Genomic DNA, 23,990 nt, shown 5'->3' with positions numbered 1-23,990 from the left:
CAGAGCTTCTTAAGAAAACCCTCTGTAACTACAGAATGAAACTAAAGAATGGACAACTTCCTTTTATTGAGAAAGAAAAGGAAAAAAACCACAGGAAGCCAAGTGTTCTAAAAGAAAACAGAAAAGTCCCTTTAGCATCTGCAGACGAACTGGCAGCCCAGCTGCTCATAGACTGCATAGACAGCTGTGCCCACCAGCCCAAGGAGTGCCACGGAAGCAAAGGACCCTCTCCTTCGGTTTTTGGGTTCTGGAAAAAAAAAAAAAAATTCAGAATTTGTCAGTTCACTAAAAGACTAGCCCAGCCTGGAGAGTGAAGAGGGAGCAGAACTAAAGGGAAACCCCAAGAGCAAAACAGCTCAGGCCTCTTAGGGTAGACATTCCTGCTGGAGGAGAGCTCTTCCCAGGAGCAGGAAGAGCATGTTGCAGTGCTGGCAGCCTGTAGATCTGCACCCTTTCCTCCACACCTGGCTGGGAGCAAAGTCCTGAGGTCACTGTAGGAGCCCTGAGTGCCAACAGTGTGTGCTGCAGGGCACAGTCCTACCTCCTGTGTAGTAGCCATAGGCATAGATGATTCTCCCAAGGACCCAGGTCATGCCAAGCCCTGTGGCCACTCGCTGCAGAGAAAGGAGAAGAATTAAAAGGCTTTGGAGGCTTGAGCAAAGTTGTGCAGGCAACCAGGTGCTCAATCTCATTTTACCCCTGGCTTCTTAGCCAAAGCAAGGAGCAGGATGGTGGAGGCAGCTGCTGCTCCACTGCCTCCAGCAGGTGTTCCAAACTTCAACCTTGACTCTTCATTTAGAGCTCACTCCAATGTGGCTCCCATTTGCCAGATGTGTTTACACTGCTTCCTTCCCTCTTGGAAAAGGAGTCTGTCTTCAGGAAAGACCTAATTTGTCTTTTGATGGCAAAGACAGAGCTACTGGATTTGGCCTATCTCCTCCCAAGTTGTCTGCATCTCTCAGTTAAAAATAATCCAGGCTTTTGTTGACTTCCTTTGGCAGGGCTTGGAAAAACTGGCCTGAAGGATTCTTCCCACTCAGTGACTGGAGGCTGCAAATGCTTTGCTTTGTCTAACGAGGCACCTTTAGGGAAAGGGCTCTAACAGCTGAAACAGCAGTAATGAGTTTATTACTTGTGATTCTCCTGCAGGAGACCTTCAACAATTACATTTTAAGAAGGGGCACTGCTGTTAAGTGTGATGTGCCGACTGAAGGGTCTGTCTTGGCCTCCTGCCCCCCACCTTACCCAGGTCAGGGAGCCAGAGCACAGTCCTGCATCACTTACCGGGTGGTAGATTCCACTAGTGCCTAAAAAGAACAGGAAGGCAGGGTAATCTTCCAATCTGAAAATAAAAGTGAGGGGAGGTTGTGATTGTGCTCAGGCTGCTTACAAAGACAAAACTCCAAGAGGGCAGAAACTGCAAACATTCCCTGCCAAGGGCATTTTGGGCTCATCACCAGTCTCTGTGCTCAGCACTGTGTCTGAGGAAAGAAGAGATCTGAGCAGACAATTTTAGGGGCTTCCTCCCAGCCTGTGCCTCTCTCCCAGGACACCCACCCACCCTTTCCATTTTGTTCTCTGAGCCACTCTAACCATTCCCCAGGAGTTGTGCTTCCCAGCACCCCTCTGATGTGCTGCTGCAACCTGTCTACAGCAGCTGGGTGGACTTGGGCCTCTCCCCAGGGAGACCTGGGCAGCACAACAAATCAGAACCTTCTGGAAACAAGATTCCTCACATCTTAACATCTACCCATGGAAGCGAACTGGTGGGAACTGGGGAAGAGGAGACAACTTCACAGCACGATCCCAAGGTTTAATGCATAGGAAAGAGCCAGCACAGCCTTCCTGCTGAGCTCTGCAGGCTGAGCCTGGATCAAAGCAGAGGCAGCAGCACCTCTGGGGCCATGGGCCCTGTCCCCAGCCCTGTGTGTTCCCAGGCCCCTGCTCAGAGGGGTCACTCACGTGTTCTGGTGCGCACGCTGGATGCAGTTGAACATCTGCCCGTTTTCAGGGTCCGTGCTGTACATGGTTGGGTACTGCCAAAAAATAAACCAGTAGCAAAGCTTCAGCAAGGGAGGCCTGCAGCTCCTCTCCCCAGGAGCCCAGAGCTGCCTGGGTGCTTGCAAGACCAGCCTGCAATGGCAGCTTAGAGCCTGTGCCTGCCCTGGGGCTCTGTTCAAGGTCACTGCCTTCCTGGAGCTGCTGCCTGGCTGCAGAGGCTTCCCCAGGCCTCAAATCCAGCCCTCTGTGCACTACACACACTGGCTACACGTGCTCCAATCCTGCCTTGATGCAGCAGGAATGGGATCTCCCCAACAGGCAGCTGGAGCTGCCCTCCTGTTCACTCTGCCTGTCACTTCCATGAGTGAAGTGGTGAAAGAGCAAAGGAGCAGTGGTTTGTGCTGAAGCCAAGTGGCACAGCAGCCACTGTATGCCATGGGCCTGACTCACAGCTGTCCCCACCCAGCCCACAGCTCTGCCTGCCACAATGGCTCCCCAACAGATGCTGAGGGAAGGTCACTTGAAAGACCTGTGACAGCACCCACATGTTCCCCCTGAGTTTGAGAAAGCCTCCTGTCACTTTTGTGCCACTACCACCCCTTTCCCCTAGTGCTGCATCAAGTCTCATTTGCAGGGAAAAAGGGCAGAGCAGTTTCTTGCCCATCAGTGCTGCCAAACTCTTTCAGCTTGGTGCCAGGCACCTGACGCCCCAAATCCCAAGGTGTGTTAAGCTTTCTGGAGAGCCATGTCAGCAAGTCACCCCAAACTCATGAAGGTGTCAGCAAGCTTGCCATGCCCCACAGAGCACTCACCTCCACACGGTACTTCTTGCGGGCGTTGCTCACATTGAGGGCGAGGTGTGTGACCATGACAAAGCTGGCAGCCCCAGTCAGAATGACGTAGCCATACTCCTTGGAGAGAACAGCCATGGTGCTGCTGCCAGAGAAAAGGAGACTGTGAATGCTTGGGGAAGTGGCAACACATGAAATATGTGCATGGAAGAGTTGCTGAGCTTGGACTCCAAGAGCTACCAGCACAGGGAACTGGCAGAAGGAATTTGTATCTTTTGTACCTTTCTGTACCTGCACAAAGCAAGAGTTCTCTGCATAGTTCCTGTCAAGCAAGGCTTAAAATCACCCCAGAGCTAGGGGCCACCACATGAAGTCAGTTTATTTCCAGCCTGTTCCCTAAAGAGAGATGTTTCTTCATGCACTGGGAACCACACCTGTGGAACTCCTTGCCAAGGGACATTGTGAGTGCAGGCACTTCTCACAAATTAAACAGGAAACTGGGCGAGTCCTGGGAGTAAAAGGTAAGTTGGGAGTTAGAACCTGGCTCAGAAATCCCCTGAGCTGGAAGGAGCTGGGCTACATCAGTGATTAATTGCATTTATATTGTATTTATATGAGGTCATCCTCATATAAAATACTAACAAAACCCAGCACCTCAGCAATGATAACTGAACTTTTGGGTAGAGCCACTGGCCAGATGACTGATGCTCAGCCCTGCAGCTCCCAGGAAGCCTCTCAGAGTCACAAACTGGTGAACAGCTCCAACAACACACAGCTCCTGGCATTTACAGACATCTGCACCAGCGGCCAGGGGACACCAGGGCCTGTGTGGCTTTTGTTTAATGGTTCTGTGCTCCCTCATGCAGGCCTGGGACAGAAGCATGGGGCAGAAGGTGCAGCCTGCAGCCTCTGCCATGGTGCCCCACATTCCACACTCTCACTCTTCCCTGCTCAGCAGCCCCCACAAGCCTGCCCTGCTTCACTCCAGCTCCCTCTCTGCTGCCAGAGAACACAAGGGCCCTTCCCCACAACCATCCTGCACAACCCCAAACCTCAGTCTGGGTCACTCTGGAGGGTGCTGCATGACACAGCCCAGCAAAAGACAGCAGAGAGCTCCCTCCAGCACGGAGATAATTCTCCCAATCAAACCCCAGTTGGTGCCTCCACGATGTTTGTAATGAGGTTTTGGTGCCTGCCTGCACTGATCCACCAGCACAATCTGTCAGTGTGGGGAAAAACAGGCCACCTCAGGGAACTGCTGCAAAGTCTTCCTCTTGCACCCCTCACAAGGGATCTTTGGGGACCACAGGGTTTTATTTCTCATTTGCAAAGGATTATCATTGATGGAGCAAGGTGAAGACAGCAGCTGGCTCTGTCCATGGCAAGTGAGGTAAACAATTATCAGTAAGAATATTAAAACCCTGAAGTAATGAAGAAAAGCCAACTGCATGCACCTGTAATTGAGGTTGGCACCTGACAGGTGACATACTGAAAATAAAACATGTAGAGCAGGTTGGTGGTCACATTTCCCCCTTCAAATTACAAGGTTGCTGGAGAACCGGGAATTTTGTCTTCCAGCAGGAAATTATAATCTGGGGGTTTATCTTGGGAGCAAAGAGCACGGCAAAGCATTAAACCGGGTGTGTCATAAAACTCCTACTCTTACACGACTGATATCAAAGTGTACCTCAAGCCTTTGCCCTGGTAATTTAGTGCGATATAAATCACTCCAAAGTCACCAGGACTCCCACGGTCCTTTCCGGATTGTGGTGCCCGGAGCGTTTCAACAACTTTTGCCCGCAGCCGCAAGGCCTTTGCTGTCACGGTGCACAAAACTCAATTTCTCCCTTTTTACCCTGCGATGTTTCCATCGGGAGCCACAGACACGAGATTTGGGAGCGGGAGGAAAAGGGTCCTTCCCAACTCTGCCACAACACTGCAGCTGCTGTGAGTCAGCAAAGCGTCTTAAGGCTCCTCGAGCAGCCCCACGCGTGGATTCGGACTGGATTAGCCCATCTAAGCTCAGCCCTTCGAGCCGGCAGAGCGACAAAAAGGGGCCGGGCCGAGCCCTGCCCGGCCTGCTCGTCCCGCATCCCCTTCCCCCGCAGCCTCCCCCGGCGGGGAGCTGTCCACGGCGTTTTCCATGAGGACAAGCTGCTCCTGGGCGCACCCGCTGCCCCCCGGCCCGCACTCACCCTCAGCGCGGCGCGGAGCGGCGGCGGGACGGAGCCGGGATGAGGAGGGAGCCGGGGGGGGGGCGGTGCCGGGCCCGTCCCCTCAGCAGCAGCGCCCGCAGGCGGGGCCCGCGCTCGGCCCGGCGCGCTCGGCCTCGTGCTGCCGGGGCAGAGGGGGTGGGGATTGCTGAGGGGTTCGCTGTATCCTCGGCCTTTCCCCCGTACCCTTGCTGCCATATTACCCATTCGCAGTTTACAGTTTAATGGCTCAGGGTTTGGTAATTCACCCCGTGCTTGCTGAAATCTCCTGGTTTCCCCTGTTAGCTCAGCAGACCCTGCAGAGTGTTTCACACGTGGAGTTGCTGTGCTGGATCACTGTGAAAAATGCGTATTTTATGATTGGCTTTCAACAATATTAAAATGAATATTGTATGTGTTATGTTAGAAATTGATGCTGTATTAATTTTCTTAAGTAGTGTGTGAAATATAGCTATAGGTTATAACAAAATGTTAACATAGAAACTATGCTATGTAAGATTTTTTTTAAAGAAAGGACTCGCAGCGAGGTAGCAGCCACAGGACACCTGAATCTTTCAGAGAAAGAGAATTTATTGCCCCATTAGCAGAAGAAATGAACTTCTTCCCGCCTCACTCAGCCCTGAAGACGCCGTCAGGATTCAGAGGAAGAAGCTGACACTGACCGGATAGAATCCTGTGTTTGAATGGAATTTATGCATCATGGATGAGGTGTATGAATATGCAACAGGCTGTTGCTTTTAAGGGTTAATCCTCTGTTAACGTGGGTCCTTTTTTTGGGCTTATTTTACCCAGAAAGAGGTACCTGGACCGTCCGTAACTCTTTGTTTCTATTGTCTCATATTATCCCAATCCAAATTATCCAAATTATTATTACTCTAATTAAATTACTATTTTATAACCATTTTATTACTAATACATTTTAAAAAATTTAAAAACAAGTGATTGACATTTTTCACAGTCATGTAAGCAGATACTTCCCTTGGCAATTCCCAATGCTGGTGGTAACAAGGATTTTACATCTCCCTGTGGATGCAACTCTGACACTTTGGTATGGACATACAGCCCATTTCCAAGAACATTTGGAGAGCATGTAAGCAATATTTTTACTTTATAAAACATTCCAGTTTTAGGGTTGTGTGACACAAAAGCATAGCTGGACTTTCCAGTTCATACAACAGTGGAGGCACAGGCAGTCTGGCTGCACTGCAGGAGCACAGAGGGTTCTTTTGCTGTCACCAGTGTAATGGGAAAAAAAGGAAAAAGCAGTGGGATTCTGGGCTCCTAAAAGTGCTGATTTTAATCTCTTTGCCTTTCCAAAGCAGGAAGTTCTTGGATTCTCTGGGGCTCTAGCAATCCAGTAATTCCCTGGGGCCCCAGCTGTGTAGGCTGATCCCTGTAAGCCCTGCTGGCTTTTTTGGCCAGGAAGGACCTGGTGACCTCCTTGGCTTCAGCAGAGTGCCAGGACCTCTCCTGTATTTCAGTACCTTTTCAAGCCAGTCCTTATGTCCCTACTGTTCTCAAGGTAGGGTGGAAGTGGAAATGCCTGGCACTGTGCACACCTCTCACACCTGCCCAAAATGAACATTTTGCCAATATCCTGAGTCCCAGTGGCAGAAGACTGGGTAGAGAACAGCAAGTGAAACTGGAGCACAGCAAGTGAAACTGGAGCACAGATACTTCCTTCTCTTGCAGTTTTATTTCACTTCCCCCCCCCCAAAAAAAAAAAAAAAAAAAAAAAAAAAAAAAAAAAAAATCCCGGGTGGGACAACATGGGAAATCAGGCAGGAAGGTAGGAAGGTAGGAAGGTCCTGCCTTTGGTTCCCACAATGGGAGTTCAGGAGGACTGATTCTAAATGGCTGTGTCTTCCTCCTCCTCCTCCTCCTCCTCTTCCTCTCCCTTTGAGGCATGGGCCTCGGAGATGACAGCACAGACACCGGCCAGCCAGGCTGCCATGGTGCCAGCAAGGAAGATGCAGAAGCCAACGAGGCCCAGAAAGATATAATCCTGCTTGTGCAGCTGGGTCAGGCAGCTGAGGTGGAGCTGTGCCTCTGCTGCTGGCATCCTCAGAGCACGCAGCCCTGCTGGGGTGTAGCAGGTGATGTTGTCAGCATCTGCAGAGAGATGAGCAGAAGCAGGACTCTCTAGCCTGTATCATCATTTAATGAATAGGAGTGCTGGTAGAAAAATGATGGGAGGCTTGCTAAAGGCCTGAAAAATAGCTGCAGACTTCATGCCCTCCTCCCCATGGCTTGGGTAAAATCTGACAGCCAAACTCATGCCAAACCTGTGCTAAACCCTTGCCAAACCACAATTCCCAGGCTGCCAGAATATTTTTTGCTGTGTTGGCTCCATAGGATTATATTGCCCACTGGATTATGCCACTGTGGCAAACTGCTGTCCCTGCCCTCCTCATCTCTGCTGATTGAGCACTTTCATCTTCACATAAGAGCACATGTGTTTGCTGTTTTTTTTTTTTTTCTTTTAATCTCAAACACCTTCTGAAGTGATACAGCCTAAATGATGCTGGAATAATGAGGCTGCTCTGGGTTTGACAAGGTTTGCAGTCATGCACAGCCTTACCTGCTCTGTGAGGCAACTCATCAATGATTCAGTTCCACTGAAATAACAACCATTCCCTGTCATATTGCAATATCTGCAGTGATAAAGCAGATGCTGCCTGCTCCCTTTCAAGTTAGTGAAGGATCAGTGTGGTGCAGGGTGTGCCCCCAGCCATCCTCTGCAGGTTTTGAGCCCCACAGACACGGTCACTGTGGTGGGGACATCCTGGGTGGACAGGATGGAAGAGCCTGAGGGAAAGGGAGCGCTGCTCCATGCATGGGATGGAATGGGAGTGGTGGAGGGGGATTTTTATTGCATTACACTGTATTGTATATGGCTGAGTGATGTTGTTCATGCTGATCTTGACACTGGCCCTGAGTAAAACTGAAGAGCTTTTATCTCTCTGTCACCCAAGTGCAGCCAGACTTGGGCAGCTTTGTGTCAAAACTCTGATGCACAAACATTTCTGAAGGTCAGGAGCCTTGCTAAAGGCCAGGCTGGGGTCTGCTTGCAGCAGATTCCAGAGCTCTGTCCCAGTATCCCTTTGGCCTGGAACAACCCTCAGTTTAAGGCTGCCTTTCCTACTCCTCCCCTCCCCAGCAGCCTGCAATGAGCTTTATTCTCCTGTTGCAGGGTTCAGTGGGTTATCTCCAATCTCACTGCTGAGAGCTGTACTTTATTCCACTGTCCCGTAATTGTCTGTATGTGGAAAAAGAAACCCTTTATTGTCTATAAGGAGCTTACTACATCTAATAAAGACACTGAGACATCTTTAATTCAGTTCTGTCCTAACACCAGCTTCCAGCTGCCCTTCCCTTTTTCCCCCTTGGGCTCTTTTGTAGCCCTTTCTTATTCAGTGGACAGACTTTCTCATCCAATTGTCTCTTGCAGCTCTCTCTCACCATTGTGCCCTGCATTACTGAAACCAAAGCTTTTCTTGTTCATGTTTGCTGTGCTGCGTCTCTTTCCAGTCTGGAAAAGCTAAGTCCATGTGCTGCAGCTGCAAAGCAAAATATCACCCTTGGGACCAGTGTTTTTATGGGAAAGGGAACTGGTGATTGCCCTGCCTCAGCCTCTCCAAGACCCAGTTATAGAATCTCTCAATATGAAGGGCAGCTGCTGACTTTGGGGTGGAGACAAGGCAGGAAATTCACAGCAATGATTTTCCCAGTGCACATCTCCCTAGAGCTGTGTGAGAATCCTCATTCTTGGTGCTGCAGCCTTGGGGTGCTGTGCCCCCAGGGACACCTGAGGCTGGATCCAGGTATTTTTGGGAAGCAGCATTGTCCCAGCTGCACACTACACCTTTGGGGTGTGAACAAGAGGGATTTTTCATGTGTGTAACCCAGCTGCTCCCATCCCTGGTTTGTGTGACAGCAGAAAATGGCATGCAGTGAACTGAACTTTTGGGAAGGAGAACAGAGGGCTCTCTCTGTTCCACACACATCTGTGTTCACACAACCCTCACCTGGAAAATGCACATCGCTCTCCATCATCCAGGTGATGAAGTCCAAAAAGGAACAGTTGCAGTGCCACAGGTTGTCACTGAGCCCCAGGAGCCTCAGGTGTGGCAGGTCCCGGACGGTGCTGGTGTCCAGGAAGGTCAAGCCAGTCCGGCTCACATCCAGGTGCCTCAGCCAGGTGTTGTTGGCAAAAGCATCTTTCTCGATGGCCACAAGGTTGGGATTGTCCGAGATCTTCAGTACCACCAGGCTGAGGAGGTGGGAGAAGGTGCTGAAGGTGACCTGGGAGAGGTTGTTGAAGCTGAGGTCGAGATAGACAAGCCTGGCCACGCCAATGAAAGTGAAATCCAGGTCATCCCCCAAGAGGTTCTTTCTGCAGTCCAGATAGACCAAATCAGCCAGGAAGCTCAATTCCACTGGTGGCAGGTACGAGACGTTGTTTGCTGCCAGAATCAGCTGCCTGGTGTCCAGAGGGATGTCCACAGGGAACTCCTGCAGCTGCTGCCCGGTGCAGTTCACCTCCAGGTACTGACAGCTACACCTGCTCGGACAGCTGATCCCCTGGGATGCCATCCCCAGAAGAAACACAAGGCTCAGGGACCGTGGGCTACCTGAAGGAAACATGGTTTGAGACCTTCCAGGCTGCTTAGCCCTTCATGGAGTGCAGGCAGCCCTATGGCAGCTGCAGTGCCCTCCCAGCCATGCCGAGGAGGTGCCCAGCTGCAAGGCTGTCGGGAAGCACTCTGTGGCTCACCTGAACCCTTGGCAGAGTGCCCAGCTGGAAACCGAGCCTGGCTTTTACATGGGCAAGTGCAGAACGGTGGCTGGAGCGTCTCTGTCTCACACTCGGTGCCAGGTGACACCTCCGTGATGTCAGTGGCTTGCAGGAGCTGCCTGCTTTTGGGGACACTGCTGTGACCTTGCTGGCCTGCTTCCAGCTGGGTGGAGGTGTGGGAAGCTGTGCGTGGTGTGGGAGCATCGGAACTTTGTGGGGAGAGTGTGAACAGCCCAAATTTTGTCAGAAATGATATTGTGAAAAATGCATATTTTATGATTGGCTTTTCACAAGTATTCAAATATTGTATGTGCTATGTTAGAAAGTTATGCTGTGTTAATTTTCTTAAGTAGTGTGGTAGATATAGTTTTAGGTTATAATATAAGGTTAAAATAGAAACTATGCTATGTAAGGTATTTTTTTTTCTAAAGAAAGGACTTGTAGCAAGATAGCAACCACAGGACACCTGAATCTTTCAGAGAAAGAGAATTTATTGCTCCATTATCAGAAGAAATGAACTTCTTCCTGCCTTGCTCAGCCCTGGAGACACCATCAGGATTAAGAGGAAGAAGCTGACTCTGACCAGACAGAATCCTGTGTTTGAATGGAATTTATATATCATGGATGAGGTGTATGAATATGCAACAGGCTGTTGCTTTTAAGGGTTAATCCTCTGTTAGCGTGGGTCCTTTTTGGGGCTTATTTTACCCAGAAAAAGGTTCCTGGATGTTCGTAACTCTTTATTGCCTCATATTGTCCCAATCCAAATTGTCCAAATTATTATTACTCTAATTATATTACTATTTTCATAACCATTTTACTACTATTAAACTTTGGAAATTTTAAAAACAAGTGATTGGCGTTTTTCACAGTGTCACACTGCAAGGGGTGGTACTGGTTAGGCGAGAGTCCTGTGCAATGTTGGGCTGGCATCCCATCCACATGGAATAAAACCTCCTTCCAGGAGCCAGGAGGTTTTATCCCATGTGGAGTAGGTGTCCAGGTCTGGGGATCTCAGCACAAGATGTGGAGATGTTGGAGAAGGTCCAGACAGGCCATGAAGATGCTCAGAGGGCTAGAGTAACTCTGGTATGGGGACAGGCTGAGCTGGGGCTGTGCAGCCTGGAGAGGATTATGGTGAGACCTCATCCAAAGGGTTTTTGGAAAGGAGGAAGAGTGACTTATTACACGGGCAGGTAATGAAAGAACAAGGGGAATGGCTTTAGACTGAAAGAGGGCAGGTTTGGAGTGGATGTTAGGGAGAAATTCTCCCCTGGGAAAGTGATGAGACACAGGGTGACCAGAGACGCTGTGGCTGCCCCATCCCCTGGAAGTGTCAAAGGCCAGGCTGGACAGGGCTTGGAGCAACCTGGGATAGTGGAAGGTGCCCCTGCTCATATCAGACGGAAAACGAGGTGAACTTTAACGCTCCTTCCAGGGATTTTATGACTCTTGCAGAGGCCGTGCCAGCCCCGCTTGACAGCGCCTCAGGGACAGCGCCGCCTCACCTCGCCCTTCCCCTCACGGCCGACGGCCGCGCCGGGGCGGGGCCTGCCAAGCCACGCCCACCACGACACCGCGGCCGCTGATAGGTTAGAAGAGGGCGGGAACGCGCTGAGCCCCGCCTCCCGATGACGATACGATCTTTGATAGGTCAGCGAGGTGTGCGGGGGCGGGGCGTGAAGGATTCAAGCAGCGGGCGCGCAGCGGTGCCGCCGTTGTGTCCCTGCCGTGTCTTCGCCACCGCTACTGCCGTGTCCCTGCCACGTCCCTGCCGCCGCCACCGCCGCCATGGAGACCATGACCTTCCCTCGCTACAGCCCCGACGACATCATCAGCTACCTGCGCTCGCACATCCTGGAGGGCGCCGAGGCCCGCAACCTGGTCAAGGGCGACGTGTTCGGCAACCCCAGGGTGCGTGAGGGGGGCGCGGGGCGGCTCCGGGCCCCGCCGGCTCCCGTGTGGGACGGGCACGCTGGGCCGCCCCGAGAGACCGCGGGGTTGGGTGGAACGGGCTGGGGTGGGCTCGGGGCTCTCCTCGGGCCTCGCTGGGAAGCTCAGTGCTGTCAGCTTTGTGAACTTAAAGAATTCCGGCGTGAGGTCTACTTGGAGCTACAACAGAGCTATGTAAGATTAGGTGCTGTTTTAATCCAGATGCTTATAAAAGTATAAGTGATGTTAACCTAGAATTAGCAGCGTGAAGGTTGTGCTTTAACTTCAGGTTTAAGCAGCGCATGGCCTGTCTTCCCCAGGAGCTCAAAATAGTTCAAACATCTTTCGGATCCATTTAGTGCTTTTAAACCCCTCCCTGCTTCACCCCCTTTCATCACTCTGAGCGTTTAGTGTTAGTGAGTGAAGAAAAGTGGCTTTAAAGCAGAGTTGATGCCTCTTGAGTGATGTTGTTGCCTGTTTATGAGCCTGCGGTGAGAGGGGTCTGGCCCTGTTTGTTTAGATGGTTTTTAAGAAGCAAAATTGATCACTGATTAGTGCTATTAATGAGTAATTGTATGGCTTGTAGGTGTTTTTTTTTTTATCTTAATTTTAGTAATTAACGAAGGGCACTCGTTGCTACAGGATTATCATTTCTGTGACCTTTTTTAAGTTTTTTGGCATTGTTTGGTTTGGATACTGCTCAGCAAGCAGCAGTGTAGTGGAAACCAATGCCAGAAACACACAGTCAGGGCTGTAATTGCCTGAGCTGACTGCTGCCCCTTAAAACTGAATTATCAGCAAATAATGCTTGAACTGCAAAATGTTGAAAGGGAAACTTGGTTGCCTTGGTTGGTCAGTGAATTCAGCCTTCATGTGTTAAAAGCTGAATGCTTTCATGGCCTGGCCTGGCAGCCCTGAGTAATCAAACATGGAATCCTGATTCACGTCCTCTCTTCCTGCAGCTTGAAGTTTTACACCTGATTTACCTGAGAATCCTGCAGAAAGTGTGTGGGATCCGACTGGAGCACGCCTACATGGTAGGGCTGCCTGTGGCAGGGGTGGTGGGATGTGAAAGGAAAAGAATATTTGATTTACCTGTTCTTTGGGATGCCAAGGATGCCAGAAATGTTTGTAAGGTCCAGGAAGGAGTGGACAAGCTTTTGGAGGGACACCTTGCCTTGAAAATCCATACTGGACTCCTGACAGAGGAGGTTGGACTGATCTGAAAAGAATGTAAATATTGTTTTTTATATTTTATCATCTCTACTCCTCCATTAACTGAGAGGAAAGTGAGGAGAGGCTGATACCTAAATTGACCAACAGTTAATTTACCTACTGTCTCTGGTAGACAAGAACTGATCCTTGAATGTGAGACTAAATAGTTTTGTCTCATGGCTTTTCTGGATAAACTGAAAGGGAGCAGTATTATGTGCACAAGATAACTCTGTTCTTCCCAGGCAGTGCCAGCAGCTGCCATGCTGTGCTGTGAGGAAGTAAATAAAACAGAGTTTAGATTAAGTTCCTGAGTTTGTAATGCTGCTGCTTTAGTTATTATTGTATTTTTTTGTCTTTTCCAGCCAAAGTTGACCCTTAAAATAATGTGCTATTTACTTTGTTGACATTTTCAGCCTTTAATATCCTTTTCCTGTAGGTGGGAAGATCATCCTCAGTGTTCTTAATCTATTGGGATTATTTTATGCTGTGGAAAATGCTGCATAATTTTTAAGTATTCTCTACTTATGCACTGACTCTTTTTACTCTTTAGATGCCCCTCAACGTTGACATAATGTACCCACAGATCCATGAAGGCTTTCTGCCTGTCTGTAACTTGTATATCCACATGTAAGTAGAAGATGCTTGCCTTGTGCTTGCTGGGCAGATGCTCTGGGATGAGAGAACAAGATCTATTTTGCAGCAAATGGTTACAGGACAAGAACAGAGCCATGGTCACCAAAAATCACTGCAGATGAGGTTGTGTTTTGTTCTCTTTGCAGGGAACGCTTGCTGCCCATGTGCCGGATCAATGACTTCCAAATTGCTGATGTTTTAAGCCCAAGTAAGCAAGTGCCTTGTAATCCTTGTGTTTCCTGGGTGCTTTTTCTCCTTGGGCGTAGCCAGATGGGTGTCTAGTGTGGAGAAATGTCCTTCTGGCTGCTCTTCTGGCCCTTAAACAAGCTGCTTCTAGTGGACAGCTCTTATTCCTTATGTGGGCTGGTGCAGTCAGTAACTCAGGGCAGCTTTGAATGCTGTGAATCTGTTGAGCTGCTGGTCTGGAGATGGGCTGTGACAGTGTAATAATAGATGGGGATGAAAATTACCCTGGAATGCTTTGGGATTTCTTATGCCTGTGCTCCACTCCTTTCAATACCCAATTGTGATTCTGCCACAACACAGACAGCTTGGAAAATGCTGCTCTGAAGAAATCTTTCACTTCTGGATCTGTCTTGTCTAAGACATTCAAAGCTTTTGTAATCCTCTTTCAGAAAGTTTGCTTGGAATAAAGACAGAAAGTCCCTGCAGTTCAAATTGCTGCCTTCAGTTTGGCTGATAGCTACAGAGAGGTTCTCTCTTCAGAGCTGCAGTTCAAGATTGACACTCTTTCTCTCTGGCTTTTCTTGGAATGGGAGGCTGGTGTGTTAACAGCCTTTTCTCCCAGGTGCCACTATTCATTTGTTAAATTACACAGAATTGCTAAGTGCTGGTAACCAGCTTGGTGCTGGTTTTGTGTAGTCTGAAATCTTTGCAAGCTGAGTGGGGGAAGAACTAATTTGGACTGTGTTTTGTAATTTCTGTCTCCTTGAATTACACTTGGCCCAACTTTTTGGAAGCAATTGCAATGCTTTTGGAAACCAGCTCAGTGCAATTCCTGTTTCAGAGACCAAGAGGACAGTTCGCTTCTTGAGTGGCATCCTCAACTTTGTGAACTTCAGGGAATTCCGGCGTGAGGCCTACTTGGAGCTGCAACAGAGCTATGTAAGATTAGATGCTGATTTATTTCAAACACCTATAAAAGTATAACTGATATTAACCTAGAACCAAGAGCATGAAGATTGTGCTTTAACTTCAGGCTTTTGTAGCATGTTGGGATGTTAAATGTAGCCAAGTAATTCAGGAAGGTACTGATTATTACTTTGGGTATTTCTGAAAGGGATTTTTTTCCCCTCCAATATATTGGGGAGAAAAAGAAATACTACATATGTATATAAATGATATATATTATATAATATATATTTTTATATTATATACATTATTATTACTATATATCGTAACAATCATGCATAATATAAAATATTATATATAATGTAGATATTTTATCTATTATACATTATTTATGTATAATATAAAATATAGTGAATATAACATGATATGTATATTGTATGTATTATATATTATATATTATATATATATATATGTATGTATGTATATATATGTATATATATACATATATGTGTGTGTATATATATATATACATACACATATATATGTGTATATATATATATATACATATATATATATCTTTCCCCTTGCAATAAATTATTGAATACTTCAGCCTGGTAAGTGAAGGATTGACTCCTTGTACCATTTTGAGAAAAGTTGGGTTGTAGGTGGCTTCTGTTCTGAACATCTCAGTAGTTGAGAGATGGCGCATTTCATGTGAAATAACGATGAGCAAGGCTCTAATAGAAGCCCAGAGAGAAAGCACACTTCTCTAAAATTAAATATTTAACTTGCAGAAATTAGCTATGGAGAAAAAACAACACCTGGAGGCTGTGAATCAGGAGGCAACACTGAAGCTGGAGAAACTGAAGTGAGTGTGTGGAGTGAGCACTGTGAAATGCTCTGCTTGCCTTTCCTGCTCAGGCTGGATCAGTGGGCCAGTTGTGTGGGGCTCAACAAGTCTGAGTGCAGAGCCCCATTCCTGGGTCATAATAACTTGGTTCAATGCTACAGGCTTGGGGAAGAGGGGCTGGAATGTGGCTCAGCAGAAAAGGACCTGGGGGTGCTGGCTGATAGCAGCTGAACAAGATCCAGCAGTGTGGCCAAGGAGGCCAATGGCACCTGGCCACATCAGCAGGTGTGGCCAGCAGCACGGGGCAGTGTCCATCCCCCTGTGGCGCTTCCTGAGTGCTGCATCCAGTTCTGGGCCCCTCACTGCAACAAGGACATTGAGTGTGTCCACAAAAGGGCAATGAAGCTGGCAACGGTCTGGAGTACAAGTCTGATGAGAGGGAGCTGAGGGGGTTTATTCCCTGCTGGCAGAAAAAAAAAACAAAACACCCCAAAAACATTTACAGTGTATGGTTGCATTGAGGGAATCCTGTATTTGTGTGTGGAGAACTAGGTTGAAACTTTTTGCTCTTACTTAGCTTTTTAGTGATGTGTCTTTATCCCTTCAACAGCTGGAGGAAGCTCATCTTTAACTTAATACATGAGTAAAGTTGTCTTCCTTAGTTATTTGACATGTTTGCCACAGTCTCTGTTTTTCGGGCCATTTAGCCCTACTGCCTGTGTCTTTGCACCATTAAGTTTTGGTTTTGCTTGTGGATAATAGGATGAAGAAATGGCTGGTTTCCAAGAGAGCTTTCAAAACAAAGTGTTTTTTTTTTTTTTTTCTGACAGCTGCTTTTGGTGTGTGCTACACAGGGGGTTCCCTAGCTGGGATAGGTCTGCATTAATATAAATTATTTGTATGACAGATAATATGCAAATTTCATAAATGAAAGTCACCACCAAAATTGGTAGGAGTGTTGTACTTCCTCATGCTTTGCTTAACATGATATTTAAACTTAGTCCTTTATGTTTTTGTCACTTCTTGCCAAAATATCTCTTTAGATTATGCTTCAACTGCAAAATCTTACAAGCAAAGCAAAATAAGATATATTCACTTGAGACTGTCTTGCACTGATTACTGAAGTTGCTGGCTGTAAACTCTGTGGAGGCAGTGATTGTTTTATCTGCTGTACTCTGACTGGCCTATAATGATGCTGAAACTGCCCAATATCTTTGTTTTTCCCTCAGAACAGTCCCAGCTGAACATGAGGCAGAGATCAAGCAGCTCACAGAGAGCATTCGGGAGCTGGAGCAGCAGCTGAGGCAGGACTATCGTCGCAAACAAGTAGGACCTTGTTCTCTGAAAACCTGCTGTGGGTCCCTCACTTCTCTTTATTTTATTCTCTTCCATCTAACTCAGTGGATAAAAGAGACTTTTTTGATTTAAAACAATGGTAATTTTAGCAAAATGCTGTTGGGCCCCTCATTGTTTCACTGTGAGGAATGTGAAATGTGCTTTAAATCAGACTTGGGGAATACAAAAGTATAGTTGACTCTTTTTTTGAAATGCATTTCTGCAATAACTAGGGAGATGCACATCACACTTCCAAACAGGAACACAGGGATGTTCCTCTTTGTTTTCTATTTCAATTCCAAGAATTGAAACTGGAGGTGGGCCATGGCAAGAAATGAAACCCAAGGGAATGCCTGGCAAAAAGAATGGGGTTAACTGCAGGGGTAACTTTTCAGCGGTGCAAACTTTCCTCTCAGGTCTCATGGATAACTTTTTTAGCTCCTTTGGGAGAAAGAAAATAATCTATGGTTAGGATTTTTTTGTTTTGTCAACTCATGTCTCTGTTATTAGCATTATTAACCTTGTGTTAGACCATTATTTGGGACTTTGTGTTAAATCATATTTTTCCCTGAAGAAGAGAGCCCCTGGCAAAGAAAGTTGTGGAGGTACAATATCTGCCAGGGTCAATAAGAATAGGGATGGCCAATTTCTTATCCCTATTCCTAGTTACCCACTGCTGGCTGCCTCCCCAGTGCTTCCAATGGTTTTGATGACAATATTCTCCTTTCCAAATCTTACAGATTGCATTTTTTTCTGCTGGTTAGGACATTCCAAAGGACCCATAAATAGGATTTCTCCTATGGACAGATCTATGATAAAAAAGGATAAGGCAAGTAGCAGCTCTAGAGATGCTTGTTGAAAGCTTGGTGCTTTTTTATTTTTTCAGACAGCTTTGCAAGAAGAGACTTTTCAAAAGAAGGCAGATATTGCTGAGAGAAACCAAAAACTGGTGAGTACACCTCTGTGTGGCTGCTGGCTGCAGATCAACTGAGAAATCATCTCTCTTTCTAGGATCAGATTATTCTTGGAATTAAGTCACTAGAAATCTGGAACTCTGAGGTGCTGTGGGTTTACCTTGCATGCACAGAGTGGGCTAATGAGGCACAACAGGAGGTTTTGAACTTGTTGCTGTTCTCCCAGGGTGACAGAGCTGGCTCTGGAATGCTGCAGTCACTGCCTCAGTATCTCTAGGTCAGGAGTTCTGAGGGAGAGAGCTTGTGGCAGTATTCCAGGCTGGATGGGGCTTGGAGCAGCTTGGTCTGGTGGGAGGTGTCTCTGCCCATGGAAGAGGGTTGGAATGAGATGATCTTGGAGGTCTTTTCCAACTCAAACCATTCTAGGATTAGCTAGCAGGCTTTTGGTGGAAAACACCAGTTAGCTGCTGTTCTTCTGCACCCCTTTAAGCAAATGTGGGAAGCAAAATTGGCTGTTGATTGCTTTGATTTGGGATGTTAATGGTGTTTAGAGGAATTTATTTTTAGAACTTCCTAATGAGGAATGACTACACAACAAATAACCTGTCTAGTCATAAAATCATGGCAAACCTTGCTAAACAATTCCTCTTTGTTCACCTAATCACTAATAGTGAAAGTGTTTGTGTCATTAACTAGAATGAGTGCAAAGTGTCTCTGGCTGCTTTGAAAGAAGAACAAGAGCAGCTGAAATCCAAAATTGTAGAGAGTCCAGAAGAACGGAAAAGTTACAATGAGATGATGAAAGAGAAGATTAAGAAATTGAAGAAAGAGAAGGTGAGGTTTTCTCCTCTGTCCACACAAGGAGGTATTCTGTTAGAAAAAGCATGTTTTACTGGACTGTCATCATCTAGAGCTGCTTCTTGAGTGATGGTGAAACACCAGCAGGACAGGTGTTGGTCTGAAATGAAATCACAGCCTCAGAAAATTGAAGGTTGGTGTATTTTTGATGGGCTGTTTTTTCCTTTTGAAAAGCAAGATTGCAGTCACTTGTAAAATCAGGTGTTGAACTCTTGAATCTGTTTGGCTGTTTGCTCTCCAGAGGAGACAATATTTTGTCAGCTCCCAAATATCCTTGGATTTAGAACATGTGTTTCATAATGCTTCTGTTGTTATTCACTGTTTCTGGAATCAATAGCTGTCTTCACTAATATGCTGAACACTGAGTTCCCTCCTAGATTTATTTATTCTTTTTTAAATTATAATCTCCACTCATTTTTGTGGTTTGAGATTGCTCACACTTCAGTGGTTGGCACTTTGCCTCTGAAGGGTTTTTTTGTTCCAAAGGTGTAAATTCAATTGCTGTAATTTTAGGTATGAAGCTTTACATAACTCTTGTTTTACCAGTGTAGAATTTCTTCACTGCACAGCTTTTTTCTTCCTTTTTTTTTTTTCCCCTAAAAGTTGATTACTGATTAATTCAGTATAAAACACTTGTATGTCACCTTTATTTCTGTGCTTCCAAATAAATGCCTTTTATTTTTTTATGAAGAGCTCATTTCACCATCTCTTAAATATTACTTCTAGTGTCTTTAAACAATGAGGGGAGGGTTCAAAGTTCAAAATGCTTTAATTCTATGTAAAAGAACTCTAAAGCTGTTTATTGATAGTCTTTTTCTCTCTTTAAAGCAAGAAGCTACTGAGGGATATGAACGTTATAGAGATTTAGTAGATGTTCTGCCATCATGCCAAGTGGAGTTGCAGTTATACCAAAAGAAGATGGAAATGCAGGGAGAAAATGTGGAGAGACTGGCCAGTGTATTATCAGAGGTCTGTATTATCCAAATTATATCCTGTTAGGGAAAATTTGATGTCTAAGCAATGTTCCCCTCTTTCCTTTTCGCTGTAAAGAATGACATTTTGAAGTTTCCAAATTCTTTCTTAAAAATGTCAGTAAAACATTGCTGCTGCTTTGCTGGGTGGCACTAGCTAATGTACTATGCACTAGCTATTGACCACTTTGAATAGTCAAAGGCTTTGTTGCCATAGAAACCTGACCTAAAATAGTTGGAGCTGTCTTGGGGTTGTTGGTAGGAAATGATGGGAAAAGAAAAGTGAAATCGAGTTTCTTCTGCCTTGAGAGTGAAAACTAAGAATAAAAAATGGTTACTTCAGGAAGAGTCATGTCTTAAGTGCCTTTAAATTTATTAATATTGCTAAGCCAGACATTCTCTGATGAAATGTTTGTCACAATACAGTCCTTTGCTGTTTGCCACTAGGTTTTGGGATAATGGAGTTGTTAGGAGCAATTGAAAAATGTTATGGAGTCTTTTGGGGTATTTGTATAGCATGTGTTCAAATGAGGCTTGGCAAAAAGCTAGAGCAGAAGTCACAGTCACTTCTGAAAGCCATCCTGGGGGAGGGGGTTTTGTCCAGTTGGATGTATTTATAATCAGAGAAAGACCAGGGAACTGGCAATCAAATCTTCAAAAAGCTACTTGTAATCTTAGCACATTTACAGGCTATGCTGTCTTGATAATTTCCCGCCCCCATTTAATTTATTTCTATTTCAGTTATTTCTATACTTCTGTACTCTAGATCAGAAACCTGGAGGACCAACTTGAGAGTTCTCAGGTAGAGCTGAAAAAGGCCAACACAGATGAAATGTCCCTGAAGAGAGTGGTGACTGCAAAACGTGAGAAGCTGGCTACAGCTGAGATCCAGCTCAAAAAGATGCATGAAGATATTGAGCTGCACAAGTGCGCCGTGCTCGAGTATGGAGGGGCTGATGTTTCTGCCTGCTGCTGCTTTATGTCTTTGTTATGTGCTGCCAAAGTCCATGGCTGCTGCAAACACACAGCTTAGCACTGAGGGGAAGACGAGCAGTGTGGGACAGCTCTGTATGAGGACCAGGAATATGCTGCAGGCAGGGATTTGGGGTCTCAAATCAATAATTGCAATGTGACTTGACAGCAATTCTTTTATTGGAGCACTAATTTAATTTATAATGCTTATTCTTGATTCTTTTATCTTCTTAAAGAGAATGTCACATTGGGATAATTTTCCAACTTATCAGACTTCAACAAAGCCCCATTTGCCTTTCATGAATTTTTCATAATTTCCCTTGCCACTTTTGCTCATTAGCAAAGATGTTCAAGACCCATGGGGAAATGGGGCTCGCATCTCAGAGGAGCATTATCCTGACATGATGCTTCTAAAACAAAAGGAAAAGTGTCATTTGATCAAAGCCTCTCAGCCCCTCTTCCTTCCTCCCATATGCTGAAGGCAGCACCAAACTGCAGCCCTGGAAGGTCCTGGCTTCACTGTGAGCTTAGTGCTGAGCTTTTAGGGAGAAAATTGATTTTTAAACAATTTTCATCTACACAGATAGAGAGGAAAGGGAGTATGGAACATTATTGGCTGTGATGGAAGGGAGCTGCTTGCACATGGATGGGAAAATCAAGTAAGATTTAGTCAGGCTTGAGGTTGCTGTGCAGAGTGGCACTTATTGTATTGTGCCAGCTAAAATAAATTATTTGGGAGGAAAATAGGTTGGGCATTGGGAGGAATTTCTGGACAGAAAGGTGATTAGACCTTGGAATGGGCTGCACAGGGTGGTGTGGAGTCACTGCCTCTGCAGGTGTTCAAGGAAAGACCAAGCCATGGTCAAAGTGACAAGGGGGTGTTCATAGGTTGATCTAAGAGGTCTTTCCCAACTTAAATGATTCTGTGAGAAGCAGCTTTTAATTTAGCAATGAAAGCAACATAATTTTATGCTCCTTTTCATCAAAAGTTGCTGCCTGTTTTTAATGTGTCAGGTATTTCCCTTGAGTGATAAAATTAAATGCTTTGATAAGCAAGAGGGGAAGGGAGGTAACCTTGGTTGAAGAAAAGAGTTTTTGCTGGTGAATAAAAGAAATGTCCTGACTGTTCCCTTGAGGTGGGAAGGTGCATATGGGCTCCTGCTAAGTAGGAGTTTCACTTCTTGTACCTAAGTTGTTCTAGGTTAAAAATCACATTAATTTCTGAGAAAGTCAATTCTATTTATCATTGCTGGTTTTATGCTCATAAAATGCAAGGTTTGCTTGTGGTGGGCTTCAGTTTCATCTGGAATGAGTCAAAAGGCTCAATACTAACTTTTTTTTCTGTCACCTTTAGACATTTCAACAAAGTCCAGGAGAAGAGGGGTGCTGTGTGTGACAAAGTTATGGCCATTCGCAAGGAAATCAAACAGAAAAAGGACCAAATTGAGCAGCTGAAGGAAGATGCTGAAGAAAAAGCAAAAAAAGCCAAGGTGAGGTTTTTTTTTTTTTTACCCCTCCAAAATCTTCTTACATTCCTGTTGTAGTGTCTTCTGTGAATGCTGCTTTTTAAGCCATGGATGAGACACCCTTGAAATCATTTGAGTCCACCAGACTACTTACTTGACATTGTGCTTGATAAAGATTTAACTTTGCTGATGGATTTTTTTTCCCTTTTATTTTCTCTTTCCAGGAAATACACCTAATTTTGAAGGCTGTAGTGGACAAGTGTCATGAATCTCTCCTTAAGGCAGTAAAGGCTTCTGCAGCCTCAAGAGCAGAAAAAATTGATGAAATAAGGGAAGGGCTGTTCAGCATTCAATCTTCTCTAAATGATTCTTAAGCCTGTCTGAACTTGTGTTCTACTTTCATTGTGTTTGTGTTCATACCTGAACTCAAGAGCTCCTGCTTTGCATGGGAGGGATAATAATTCCAGGCAAATCCAGTTTTCTCCAAAACTATGTCAGAACATGTTTAGCTTTCCTGGTTGATCCTGATGTCATGAGCTTGCTGATGTGGATAAGAAAACACTCAGTTTCTGGTGTTTCAGTCTGCACTTGGTTTTAGTGGTAATATTGCAGGTGTTGCTATCACCAAACTGCTCAACATTTTGGACAGAACCCTGCATTTGTAGAAACTGTTCTGCAGATTTTGGTCTGGGAACACCTGGTGCCTTGAATGTTCAAGAAAAGTCAGTACCTGGTGATGCTCCACCACCATTATTCAATTAAGATGAAATCCTGACAGAGCAGTAGCATCCATCTAAATGCCAAGTTACTCTCGTCATAAATATTTGTAACTGTAAATACTCAGAAGTATAATTTTAATATCATTTTAGTTAACAGTACACTCTCTATGCTTGAATTGTGTCTGCTTTGTGGGGTATTGAAACCTCATCTGTGTTCATCAGTCTGTGTTAGGATGCTCTTAAATATAGATTGATGTTTTGTACGTAATTTGTGAGTGGTTTTCATTATTTGGAAAAAAATAAAATAAAGATATTTAACCCTTTTTCTCTTGTGTCTTTCCATTCCCCTAACTGACTTGGCATAAGGTTTCAGCTGAAAAATGTTGCTTTGTGCATTTGTAGGAATGTGTGCTATGAGCAGCCTTTTGTGATGAAATGAGGAGGATGATTCAAGCCATCTTTAAAATTTTAATTCATCTCTAGAGGTGCTAGCAAGTCAGTTAGGAAGGGCAGGTGCTTGTTCCTTCTAAAACTCTTATGGAGGCATCAGACTCTTCTAAAGTTTTGCTTTAAGCTTTTTTTTTTTTTTTTTTATTTTCCCATTGTAACAGAATTGTTTAGGTTGGAAAAGCCCTGTAAGATGATATGCAGCCATTAACCCAACACTGCCCCTTCCACCACTGAACCCTGTCCCCAAGTGCCACCAGTGCACTCTGAAATATTGCAGTAGCATCTCCTTCCTTATAAAAACTGTTTGGGGAATGAGATATTCCCAAAAACTTCCAACAGATACTGCAGGGGATTATTCCAATCAGCAGATCAAGATCCTTAGGGTAGAGAGATGATACTTGTGTATCCCACTGATGAGGAATTTGCAGGACAAAGAAAAAGCTGGAGTCTGGTTCCTGCTCTCAGAGATTTTGGGTAAAATAAAATGCTGCAATTCATGAAGAAACAAAAACCTGGAAATCAAGTGTTTTTCTATTTCCAATAGGTTCTTGTGCTTTCAATGTTGCTTATTTGTACCTAGAATACTTGTAAATCATAACTAAGGTATGATGTATCTAGAGATAATTGATTTTTAGGTGTGAATTGATTCCTACTGCTGCTTGTCAAAAACTTCTACCCACCTTGAGCCATATGGCAGGGCAGTGGGGGAAGTTTAGTGTGGCCTGGAGAGCAGAGAAGGGAGAAGGGTTTTGCTGAGGCAATACAGCTCCCTTTTCCTCA

At 45.6% G+C, this 23,990-nt stretch overlaps 3 protein-coding genes across 4 annotated transcripts; 1 reads left to right on the top strand and 2 right to left on the bottom strand.

Moving 5' to 3' along the window:
• Positions 1 to 36: 36 nt before the first annotated feature.
• Positions 37 to 5,050, bottom strand: MGST3 (microsomal glutathione S-transferase 3). Of its 2 annotated transcripts, none has more exons than XM_059478506.1 (6): positions 4,988 to 5,050; positions 2,814 to 2,934; positions 1,963 to 2,036; positions 1,285 to 1,342; positions 542 to 614; positions 37 to 247 (listed from the first exon to the last, which is right to left on the bottom strand). In XM_059478506.1, exons 2-6 carry the CDS (start codon positions 2,928 to 2,930, stop codon positions 132 to 134), a joined length of 438 nt encoding a protein of 145 aa, XP_059334489.1. In that variant the 5' UTR covers positions 2,931 to 2,934; positions 4,988 to 5,050; the 3' UTR covers positions 37 to 131. The 2 variants fall into 2 exon arrangements, with proteins under 2 accessions (XP_059334489.1, XP_059334488.1); XM_059478505.1 differs by having other exon boundaries at positions 2,814 to 2,937; positions 4,988 to 5,039.
• A 1,804-nt stretch (positions 5,051 to 6,854) lies between these two features.
• LRRC52 (leucine rich repeat containing 52) lies at positions 6,855 to 9,652 on the bottom strand. The gene is made up of 2 exons (XM_059478458.1): positions 9,034 to 9,652; positions 6,855 to 7,117 (listed from the first exon to the last, which is right to left on the bottom strand). Exons 1-2 carry the CDS (start codon positions 9,650 to 9,652, stop codon positions 6,855 to 6,857), a joined length of 882 nt encoding a protein of 293 aa, XP_059334441.1.
• A 1,888-nt stretch (positions 9,653 to 11,540) lies between these two features.
• On the top strand, positions 11,541 to 23,083 carry NUF2 (NUF2 component of NDC80 kinetochore complex). Its single transcript, XM_059478289.1, has 13 exons — positions 11,541 to 11,717; positions 12,698 to 12,772; positions 13,501 to 13,577; positions 13,730 to 13,791; positions 14,611 to 14,708; positions 15,470 to 15,543; positions 16,755 to 16,851; positions 17,747 to 17,809; positions 18,471 to 18,608; positions 19,461 to 19,601; positions 20,370 to 20,545; positions 21,930 to 22,065; positions 22,266 to 23,083. Exons 1-13 carry the CDS (start codon positions 11,595 to 11,597, stop codon positions 22,413 to 22,415), a joined length of 1,410 nt encoding a protein of 469 aa, XP_059334272.1. The 5' UTR covers positions 11,541 to 11,594; the 3' UTR covers positions 22,416 to 23,083.
• The last annotated feature ends 907 nt before the right edge of the window (positions 23,084 to 23,990 follow it).

The sequence above is a fragment of the Ammospiza nelsoni genome, chromosome 9, assembly GCF_027579445.1.
Source record: "Ammospiza nelsoni isolate bAmmNel1 chromosome 9, bAmmNel1.pri, whole genome shotgun sequence".
Taxonomy (NCBI): domain Eukaryota; kingdom Metazoa; phylum Chordata; class Aves; order Passeriformes; family Passerellidae; genus Ammospiza; species Ammospiza nelsoni.
Note: the sequence above shows the minus strand (reverse complement) of the source record. Positions and strands in the feature narration are given on the sequence as shown.

Coding starts and splice junctions, on each gene's coding strand:
- MGST3 (XM_059478506.1), bottom strand. CDS start 2,930: ATGGCTGTTCTCTCCAAGGAGTATGGCTACGTCATTCTGACTGGGGCT. Junction 2,037..2,813: donor GCAAGAAGTACCGTGTGGAG/GTGAGTGCTCTG, acceptor ATTTTTTGGCAG/TACCCAACCATGTACAGCAC. Junction 615..1,284: donor CTAGTGGAATCTACCACCCG/GTAAGTGATGCA, acceptor CTTTCTCTGCAG/CGAGTGGCCACAGGGCTTGG.
- LRRC52 (XM_059478458.1), bottom strand. CDS start 9,652: ATGTTTCCTTCAGGTAGCCCACGGTCCCTGAGCCTTGTGTTTCTTCTG. Junction 7,118..9,033: donor GAGCGATGTGCATTTTCCAG/GTGAGGGTTGTG, acceptor ATCTCTCTGCAG/ATGCTGACAACATCACCTGC.
- NUF2 (XM_059478289.1), top strand. CDS start 11,595: ATGGAGACCATGACCTTCCCTCGCTACAGCCCCGACGACATCATCAGC. Junction 11,718..12,697: donor ACGTGTTCGGCAACCCCAGG/GTGCGTGAGGGG, acceptor CTCTTCCTGCAG/CTTGAAGTTTTACACCTGAT. Junction 17,810..18,470: donor CTGAGAGAAACCAAAAACTG/GTGAGTACACCT, acceptor GTCATTAACTAG/AATGAGTGCAAAGTGTCTCT.